Source organism: Trachemys scripta, chromosome 4, assembly GCF_013100865.1.
Source record: "Trachemys scripta elegans isolate TJP31775 chromosome 4, CAS_Tse_1.0, whole genome shotgun sequence".
NCBI classification, from domain to species: domain Eukaryota; kingdom Metazoa; phylum Chordata; order Testudines; family Emydidae; genus Trachemys; species Trachemys scripta.
Window position 1 is genome coordinate 105,752,391 of NC_048301.1, and position 10,354 is coordinate 105,762,744.

The window sequence follows — 10,354 nt, forward strand, 5'->3', positions numbered from 1 at the left end:
CTTTTAAACTAATGCATTGATTTTTTAAAATCCTGTTAGGTTTTATGAATACCAGCACAAATCAAACAATCCTACCAGAAAGAAGTGAAGGCAAAGAGCATACAGAAGAGTCTGAAAATGACATGATGTACATTGATAATTAAATGAAGTTCTCATTTCCTCAGATTTGTTTGCCATTTTGAAGTAGTTCAGGGGTGAAATCCCAACCCCACTGAAGTCAGTGGCAAAACTGCCATTAAGTTGTGGGGCCAGGACTTCACCAATGTATTCGTTAATCAGATGTATTCGTGTATCAGATGTCTTCTATTTCCTTCTCACTGTATTTATATACGTAGTGAACAGGGCAGTGAGATTTTTTCCCTTCTTCATCCCCTGCCCTTACGCAGAGTGCTTACCTGCTTGTCTACTATATTTCTCTTAATCTATTTACCCACATTAAGGAAAAGCAGATCAATTGCTAGAGGCAATCACCTGTGATGTATAACATTCTTCTCTGTCCATGTCAGACTTCCATCCTCCTTTGCCCTGCAACCGTCTTGCATGATTCTCTGGATCCTGAACAAAGCCGAAGCTAGATTTTTGCACTGATCTAGTTTTTCTCATCACCAAACTGTTATACTTTCCAGCAGCTCCTCCTTATCTTGACTATGGTAATTTCCTCCTTTATGACCTTTCCTTAGTCCTAACTTCTCCCAGATGCAGAAACCGAAACATCTTTTGTCCTCAAGTCTTCATTGGCTTGCTGTCCATTTCAAAACCCAAAGCACATAATTGTTCTACCTTCACCCTCTCGACTCTATCCACTATGCTCCCTGAATGCCAGACTTCTGCCTGCTGTCTGTGTTGCTTTAATAGTGGGCAACAGAAACCCTCCCAACATAGCCCCAGAAGTTGGAACAGCTTCCTTACCTTCAAGAACTCTTCTGACTTTTTTTCATCTTCTTGTCTGATACCTCTGAAAAATCAAATCCTAGTCCATAGTCATTTTTCCTAGAAACTAGACCTATGAACATTTCACCTTTTGTCTTTTCATTACAGTAGCTACAAATATTACACTTGTATATTTGACATTGACTTTATTTGCACATATAGGCTAACTGGCTGTGAAACCTTGTTATACTTTTGTACGAGACAGCATACACAAATAAACTGAATTTTACTACTTAAAAGGTTCTCTTCCTGTAATTTTGTAGGGATAGTGCCCAACCTTTTGGATTAATGTAAATACACTACTATTGGCAAAATGTACCGGACTTCTGGCTTTCTTGGATGGACAGGTCTCAATTAAATTGGATTTCCTAGAAAATATTATACCTGTAGGCTCCTATGTATCATAAATGCTGATCCTGGTAAGTTACACACCTTCCCAGTCAGGTTTCTTGATCTCAGAAAACCACCACCACACACAAAAATCAAAAAATTAAAAAATTGAAGATCAGGTCACAATGCCTTTTATGGAAGCTTTCAAGCAAGAAGTTCTTGTTAATGGAAATAAAGCTGTTAAGGACTTCCTCCTACTATAGGAATTTGCTCATCTTATTTTCAAGCCAGCTGTGCCACATCACTGTAGCCTACACAGGGGAATAATTTTGGCATCCATGCTACAATAGTTCATTCACCTTTAGATTAGGGACAGAGGTGGAACCAATGGCTACTGCTTTAGGGACATTTTGTGTTTAGGAAGTAGTCAGTTTGCCAAATCAAAACACTTCCTGCCATTACTGATGTCATCAGTGAATTCAGATCCTTATTTGAAAGCAAAATATATGGTGACAACTCTGGAGTTATACCTCATCTGAATTTTTGTATATCCCCTTCAAACCAGCAGGATTTATGTATTTAGGTATGTCCTATGAATGTCCATAGACTCTAATTGTTCCTCATTGTTGCTCTCCAAGCCAATTTGTCCTGGATAAGGTCAGTTTCACAAGACTGGCACTATTGCCCCACCCTCTACCCATTGTACATTATTATTTTTTTCTGGAAGCAACAACCAGATGCTCTGGACTGCACAAGCAAAAAAGCAGCCATGGTTCCTGTCCTGCAGCCAAGAATTTTCTCTCTAGAGATTTCAAGCACACTATCAGTAATATTTCCAAGTTTGCATGAGGGTTTAAGCAATGGATCTCTAGCTACAATGAATGAATGTAGTGAAATTGCAGATTCCAAGGAAAGGAGAGATGGCCTTTTACTGCCCAGTTATAAATATTACAACTTGGCTAATTAATTGCATATTATTAAATTGTTAATCTACACTGGCCATGATAAATCAAGCCAAATTACCTAAGCAATATGCTGTCTTTGCAGTGTTTCTCAATCTTTTTGATACCAGGGACTGGCTTGCTGCCTTCCTAAACTGTGGCAGGCAGATCTCAGGGACAGGACCAGTCATTAAGAAACATAGTATAAATATCCATTCTAAGAATGTAACCTTTCAACCTGTTTTCCCTCATCTAACTAAAGGCATTGTCAGAACTTACTAACCTGCCTCACAAGAATATTTGTATACTGCTATGTAAAAATTTAACATTCATTGTTGTTGTGTTAATGATTCCATTTGCACTTGTAAATGCTACTGTGGTGTTACAAAAAAACAAAGTAGTAAGACCAAGAGAGGGGAAAAAAAGCCCCTCTCTACATATTTAGAGTAAAATCCTCTCAGATTCTTACCTGAAATCCCACCTTGCCAAATGAAACTGTCTCTATACTTCGCTACTAATATTCATAGTTGTGTTTGATGCTAATATACCTATAGGTGGAAAACAGACCCAGAAACCAAATTACAACTACATGTTTTTATTGACATCCAAAGAATAAAGAGAATCTCTTAGTACAAGTCTTTCCCTTCCAGTTAGTCCACTTAAGAGTCAAAATGGAAGCACTGCAACTTATGGAGGTGAGACATCAGCACAGCACATCACTCACACACAGGGTAAAAGCTTGTGGCTGCTTGACCAGTCAGTAAGCTGTCACACAAATTTCAGTTGTACATACAGCATGTTGAGAAGTGGCTAAGGCTTTCACGCATGTCTTTGCTAAAATGTTTCCAAAGATGTTTTGTCTCAACAGGCCTCATGTTTCTTTTAAACTTTTACCAAATAAGATATGTTAGAAAGTAACCGAGGGAAAATACTCAGACTACCTTAAAAACCATTTAATTTGCAACTCCTGATTGTGCCCTCTCAGCTCATGGTCGGTTACTTACTGTGTTTTTATTTTCGGTGGCAGTGCGGAAAGCATGGCTCAATCCTTGTCCCACCTGATCCCAATTAGGGACATACATATTAAGGGAATATTTCCCTCTCTGAGGTAGGAATCAGGATACAAACTTAATCCTACTGGGTTTGGTTTTTAATACTTTAAAACTCTACCTTATATGTTCCTCTTCAATCCTGATCCCTTTTGACCCCAGACTTCTACAGCACTGTCCAGGGGGTTCTAATTTTTTTAAGAGGGTGGAAAAGTAGGGAAAGACAGGGGATCCTCCTGGATCCCTCACTTTTCCCGCTGAAGTACTTGTGTTAGGATAGCCTATCTCTGTGGTCAAAGACTTGACACTGTGTCAGCGTCAGTCAGAGGGACTTGCTCAAGAGCACACACCCCACTCCCTACCCCTCCAGGTGCTGTACTCACACTGTTCCCTGCAGGTATAGAGTTTTTATACCTTAATTTCTGACAAACTTACTAAAAATAGTATATTTGGAGACCATGAAACTGAGTGCTAGACAAATGTCTGCCACCTGCCCCACTAGTGAGATCTGAGCTGAGAGAGAGCAAATAAAGGTAGCCTTCTGGAATAACACTGAAGCCTCTGGATGGGTATAATTAGTTTCTCTCTTAAGACTCTTCAGCCTCTTCATAGTCTGCTTTGAGACGGAAATGCTTCCTACTCCTTTTCTTACTACCGTGAAACCCTACGGTTTCCACCAAAGCATCTTCACCTGTGTGAGCGGAACCTGTGCCAAGTTCCCTTTTTGTACCCAGGTCCTTCAACTTCAGCTGCTCCTCTTCCTCCATCGTCTTCTTCCCTTCAATGTCTAGATGGCCCAGCTCAACTTCATCTTCGTCCTTCAGGTCACTGCCCTTTTTGGAAGATTTCTCATTCAGACCTTGCTTTGTATTCATGAGCTTCTTACCACCCTCCTCTGCTGGTCTTTTCCTTTCCGAACTACGCATGCCTATTTTTGTGGGCTTGGTAAATATTATCCTTCCAGCACCATAGCTGGAGGGGTCCTGGTTGAAATATGGGGTGTAGCTGTCTTGCATAGCTGAGCTTTCTTCTCCTTCTTTCTTCTTCAAGCCCTCTAGAAACTCCATGGCAGTCATCCTGTTGGTCTTATCACTGGACTCTGAAACTCCCTCCAGGCTGTACTTTGTCCAGCGTTCTGGATGTGCCACATAGTCCGGGACTCCGGGAGAGCTTTTGGGAGCTGGGGGTGGCTTGCTTTGCCTTCCAAGGCTTTCTGCAGCCATCTTGCTTAAAGGAGTGGGTGGGGGCAGAGGGCGCTTAAACCTCCCATCAATAATGTTATCTTCAGCCATAGAGGGTGCCGCTAATTTGGCTGCCCCTTCCAGGCCGTCAAATATGCTCTGGCTACGTAGCGAGAAGGTAGAGCTCATGCCTCTCAGATGGAATGGCTGGACAGGAGACTTATGTTTGTTGTTTGAAGAATCAGGGATCTCATCTGATCCATAACCTACATCATCCAAAGATGATGGTTCCACTGGAGAAATCGTATCAACTTCTGCTTCATCCACTAAGCCAAAGTCTTCAGAGTCTGAATCACTGAGTGAAACTGTGTCAGAAGGTAGGGCGCCCTCATAATCTTTGGCCCCACCAGCCACTATACCCATAAAGGGCTCACCGGCACCTTCATCTCCCATCTTTGGGCTGTTACTCAACTGTGCTCTCTGGCTTAGGCCCAGCTGCAGCAAATAAGGTCTTCCAAATATCCAGTGACTTTAAAGCCTGGAATGAGAAAGAACAAATATAAATTCATCTGTGAAATGAGAACCACATCAGAACAGGATGTCCTGAGAAACAATTCTGTTCACACCACAGCAATTCAAGACCATGGAAAACTGTGTGACTTAAGAAGTGGTGCAAATGAAACAGAAAAGAACTAGTGTGAGGAGACTACCCCTGCTATATTCTGAGCTCAACATTCTCAGGGCTCACCGAGGAAAGGGTTGCAGCATCCACTGTGCTATTTAAAGAAATACTATGATTGTCCTTATTTCAACTGATGTTGTACATGGCTGACATTGTGTACTGTGTCAAGTCATATTGCTACAAATCTCAGGTACATGTACCTCATTCTGTCACTTGATAAATTTTTGTTTGAAATAAAACCATTCTTTTGTGCATGAATGTGAGCAATTAATGCACATATACAGGGCTTATTTCAGAATATAGGCCTAGTTAAAATAGGTTTTTGTTATTACCAGTACACCAGTTTTAAACAACAATTCAGGGTTTTTTCCTCCAATATATGAATACACTGCAAAATTTTAAGGTAGAAAAAATATATGCCTAAACTATATAAATATAGGTTCTCAATAAAGACTGTAAATAGGCATGGAAAGTGTGCTAGTCACTCACTGTCTCTTGAGACTGAAACAATTTCCCTTCCTCTGGGTCAGTTAAAGCCACCAAGGATCTCAGCTCCTGCACCCTAGAAAACAAATATCTACATCACAAGGTGGGAAAATTCATTTTTTTTAAAATGATATTTTAAAAGGAACGGTTAGCACATTTCTCAGTCATCTCCAACTGTGGCACTGATTCCTAATTTTTGACATGAGCCTGTGCTAATAAAAACTCTGCAGACATTTCTGGGATTTAGGTTGGAAAAAGAACTCTGCACTTTCTGCTGAGACATACACCAATGAAGCCACTCAGGACATAATGCCAATGCCAAAATTCATGGTCCCAGCCTGAATTCAATGGGAAAGAAAAACAACAGATGTTTTTAAAATTTTCTTTTTAGTTTCCAGTGGCTACAAAATACCCCATCGAGAACTGAATTTGACTAAATGAAAAGAGATTTTTAGCAGAGGAGTGTCAAAATCAGTGTGGTCAACAAGAATAACTGATAAATAATAGTAATCATGAACAGCATTGCACACTACACCCATAATGGTAAAATTTGCAGGCCAGAGAGGGGAGAAAAGTATGGGCCAGATTTCAAAAGAGCTGAGCACTTACAATCGGGGCCAAATTTTGAAAACCTGTAATCAGTTAGACATCAAAATAAGAGAAAAAGATTATTTACACTGGGTCCTGAACACCTTTAAAAATCTTACTCCTGGGGACACAAGGGCCAATTTTTCAAAGTGCCAGGGGGTGCTCGATCACCCAACACTGTCCCAGGCCCCGCCCCACTCCACCCCTTCCCCCATGGCCCCATTTCCCCCACCTCTTCCCACTCCTGCCCCACCTCTTCCCGCCCCACTCAGTTCCCCCACTCCCCAAGCGTGCCGTTTTCTTGCTCCTCTCCCTCCCTCCCAGCCTCCTGCATGCCCCAAAACAGCTGTTTCACAGCAGATGCGAGGAGGCACAAGGGGGAGGCACATATCCACGGGGCCCTGGAGCACCCACAGAGTCTATGCCTATGCCTGAGGAAATTCTGTGCCACTGTGCAATGCAGAATTTTGAAGAAATTAATGTGTGCGCAGAATTTCCTTTTCCGCCACAGAAATGGGCTGCAGTGCTGCTAGCAGCCAGTAGGGGCTACTGGAGCCAGCAAAGCCCAGCTCACACATTGAATATACTGCTGAGAGGCGGGAGAGGGAGCTAGAGAGTTCCTGGGAGGTGCAGTTCCCAGCATGCCGAGAGGGAAGGAGAGGGCAGCACGCAGGAAACTCCATGAAAGCCTGGGACCAAGCATCAGGCTGTTTCTCCCACTGGATCCCAGGGTTTTCAGAGGAGGGGCCACGGCTGGGCTCGGGGGGAGGGGAGGTGCATTTATTCAGCCCAGGGGGGCCCCACATCTGAGTTTGGGGTGGGGGGTTCTGGTGTATTGGCGGGGGGGGGGCGCGCACTGGGGAAGGTGGCAGAGATTGTATTAGGGGTTTCTTTAACACTCTACGCCTGAGAGAATTTTTGTGTCTGAATTGTTACAGACATACTTGCTGACAGAGATTTTGAAATAAATTACCAAAATAATTTAAACTGGTGTGATTATGAAGTGTTATTTTGACAGAATTTTGTATGTAGAATTTTTAACTGTTTTGGCACCCCAGGAGTAAAATTTGGACATATGTCATAATGGGCGCATTTGAAAATACAGCCTTTAGTTGGGTGAAATGGAAGATGAGCACTTGAAAAACTGGCCTTATGACACTTTGCAGTCATAGCACATGGTTCAATAGCTTTTGCAGAAACAACAGCAATCCTCCAAACTACATGAAGGAGAAAGGAGCAAATGCACCTGCATAAGGGCTGCTTTCAAACTGGCAGTTCACCACAGCTGAGACTGGCAGAAAGACAGAAAGGAAAAGTTCCCAAACTTTGAAAACCTCTTCCACCTCGACAACAAAGACCAAGAGTACTGACCCCTACATCCCAAGGAGACTCACAGTTTCTTGGTGGTGATCTGAATATGGTACAACTCAGACAGGATGGCATCTCTCTGAATGGACAGGTCCCCAGGAGAATCTTCCATGCTGCTCTCAATCAAGCTCTCCCTCCTTCCTCCTCCTGCTGCAGGGGGGGCCAGAGAGCACAGTCACCCCAGGTCAGCTGTTACCACACTCATGCCTCCAGGGCAAGGCTTTACAGGAGACAGCTGTTAGTGATGGATCTCAGATACCCTAGCAGTACGTGATGGGGGGTCACATCAGTATTTTAAGACAGACAGCAGCATCTGACAGCCTCGCAGCGTGTCATGTGCTGAGCTCACAGCTCCCCAAGGCAAGACAGTGATCTCACTACACAGAGAGGGCTATGATGCAGGGGAGGCACTAGGGACAGGCTATGACTCGCCCCCCCCCCCAGGCAGGGTTATGATGCAAGGGAGGCACTCAGGAGGGGCTGTGATGTAGGGGAAGGGGACTGTGACCCCCCTCCCGGCAGGGTTATGATGCAAGGGAGGCACTGGGGAAGGGCTGTGACCTCCCCAGGCAGGGTTGTGATGCAGGGGAAGGGGGATTGTGACTCCCCAGGCAGGGTTATGATGCAGGGGAGGCAGTGGGGAGGGGCTGTGATGCAGAGGAAAGGGACTGTGACCCCCCACGCAGGGTTATGATGCAAGGGAGGCACTGGGGTAGGGTTATGCCCCCCCACGCAGGATTAGGATGCAAGGGAGGCACTCTGGAGGGGCTGTGACCCCCCCCCCAGGCAGGGTTAGGATGCAGGGGAGGCACCGGGGAGGGGCTGTGATGCAGGGGAAGGGGGACTGTGNAATTGTGACTGTGACCCCCCAGGCAGGGTTACGATGCAGGGGAGGCAGTGGGGATCGGCTGAGACGGTGGAGCAGGAGGGAGGTTCTGGGCCCGGGGCCTGGGACGCTGGGGGGCGGGGCTGTGACACTGGATGGGGGCGGAGCTAGGGGGCCTATGACCCCCGGGGGGTTGGGCTGTGATCCCGGTAGGGGGCCGGGGCTCGGCTCAGGGGGGCTGTGACCCCGGGGCAGGGGAAGGCGGGGCTGTGAGCCCCCCCGGCAGGGGAAAGCCCAGGGGCCTGTGACCCCGGGCTAGCCAGGGGGTAATTCCCCGGGGCGGACGGGCAGTCCCCGGCCGACCAGGGAACCGACCCGCCCGAGCCCCAGGCCCCGCGGTGCCCGCAGCGAGGCCGAGACCGCCGCGGGCAGGGCGGGAACACGCGCGGCCCGTACCTCACGGAGCGCGGCCCAACCGCTCCTCCTCGCAGCGCGCGGCCCAGGCGGGTATATCCGGCCGCTCCCCGCAGCGCGGCGCGCGCACAGGAAGGGCGCCGTCAGCCGCGGCGGCCCGCGCGGAGCACGCTGGGAAGCCGAGTCCCCACCGCCCGCTGAGCCACTACTGAGCGACAGCTCCCAGCCCCTCGAGCTGCTATTCCCATGAGGCAAAGCGGGAGGGGGGGGGGGAGAAACACCCACCCGCTTTGCCCTCTGGGAATTGTAGTGCGCCGAGCTCGGGCCAGCTTGATAGACCAGGCCGGAGCAGCGGGAGGGGGCAGGGCGGCCGTTAGTGACAGGCTGGGGCTGATCAGAGCACAAGGCTCCACGCCCAGGCCTAGGAGAGCGGGAGCCAACTTAAACACTGCCCTCTGCTGGCCGGCGCTGGTACTGCGCCGCCCCATGTTACAGGGCCCTACGAACCAGCCGGTGTATGGTGAATGCTGCTCCCCACAGTGCTCCTGCAGCCAGCGTGACGTGCACAGCTACAGGGCAAAGTGCAACGTGCCCAACCACTGTAGTCACGTATCACCTCTATTACAGTAGCAACCAGAGGCCCAGCCTGAGGGTGAGCCCCCTTCTAGTCTGCTCTCTGAACCTCCATCCTATTTAGCACATACAGAGCACTTTTCATCCATAGATCTCAAAGCACCTACATGGGTGATTGGTACCAACTATCCTTAGTTTACAGATGAGAAAACTCAGGCACAGGGAAGTGAAGATCACCCAGAAGTTTGGTAGTAACACTGGGAACAGAACATAGATAACCCAGAATCCATTCCAGAGCCCATTATCTAAAATAAATATTCATTTCTAGTTCTTTTTTCATCCAAAGAACCATTTACAAACTAACTAATCTTTGCAATGCCACCTTTGTGAAGTGAACAATAATTCATAGTAGGGCTGGTAGGGGGAAAAAAGATCACAATTCCAAATCACAAGTCTGTGATTTCTGCCTGAGAGCAATTTCGAGTGAGCCCAACAGGGACATTTAGAATGGAGCTCTAGTCTCACACAGTAGCTTTGCGTTTGCTTAACAGGACACGCAAAGCCCTTTAGGCCTCATGTTTAACATCACTCTATGACGGGGATAGTCAATAGGCAGACTGCGGGCCAAATCCGAACAGCCACACATTTTTGAACAGATCCTGAAATCTTTTTATTTAGTTATTATCATTATTGTTACTAGTTTTTTTTTATTATTATTATTTTCTCTGGAGTCTGGACCTTGACTATACCTTAACCAAGAAATTTGGACCTTGACAAAAAATAATTGACTACCCCTGCTCTATGAGCTTAATCCAAAGCCAGTTGAAGTCAATGGAAGTCTTTCAGTAGGACCAGGCCCTCAGGAAATAGGGCATTTATTTTGACTGAGGGTTATGTCTACACTGCACACTCCTTACAGCAGTGTGTAGAGTACATGCACTACATACCCCCTTAGTACGGGTATGACATCGCCAGACATTGCTAGA

General features: G+C 46.4%; 2 protein-coding genes across 5 annotated transcripts in view; one reads left to right on the top strand and one right to left on the bottom strand.

Moving 5' to 3' along the window:
- Positions 1-2,734, top strand: part of TRPM5 (transient receptor potential cation channel subfamily M member 5) — an 84,711-nt gene extending 81,977 nt beyond the window's left edge. For both annotated transcript variants that reach the window (XM_034770264.1, XM_034770262.1), the window contains one exon: positions 40-2,734. In XM_034770264.1, coding sequence (XP_034626155.1) covers positions 40-143 — 104 coding nt within the window. In that variant the 3' untranslated portion in view covers positions 144-2,734. The remainder of the gene's footprint in view (positions 1-39) is intronic.
- Positions 2,735-2,780: 46 nt separating this feature from the next.
- TSSC4 (tumor suppressing subtransferable candidate 4) lies at positions 2,781-8,995 on the bottom strand. 3 transcript variants are annotated; one of them, XM_034770269.1, is made up of 4 exons: positions 8,838-8,995; positions 7,582-7,705; positions 5,603-5,675; positions 2,781-4,969 (listed from the first exon to the last, which is right to left on the bottom strand). In XM_034770269.1, exon 4 carries the CDS (start codon positions 4,882-4,884, stop codon positions 3,838-3,840), a length of 1,047 nt encoding a protein of 348 aa, XP_034626160.1. In that variant the 5' UTR covers positions 4,885-4,969; positions 5,603-5,675; positions 7,582-7,705; positions 8,838-8,995; the 3' UTR covers positions 2,781-3,837. The 3 variants fall into 3 exon arrangements, with proteins under 3 accessions (XP_034626160.1, XP_034626161.1, XP_034626162.1); XM_034770270.1 differs by having other exon boundaries at positions 7,559-7,705; XM_034770271.1 differs by lacking the exon at positions 5,603-5,675.
- Positions 8,996-10,354: the final 1,359 nt, after the last annotated feature.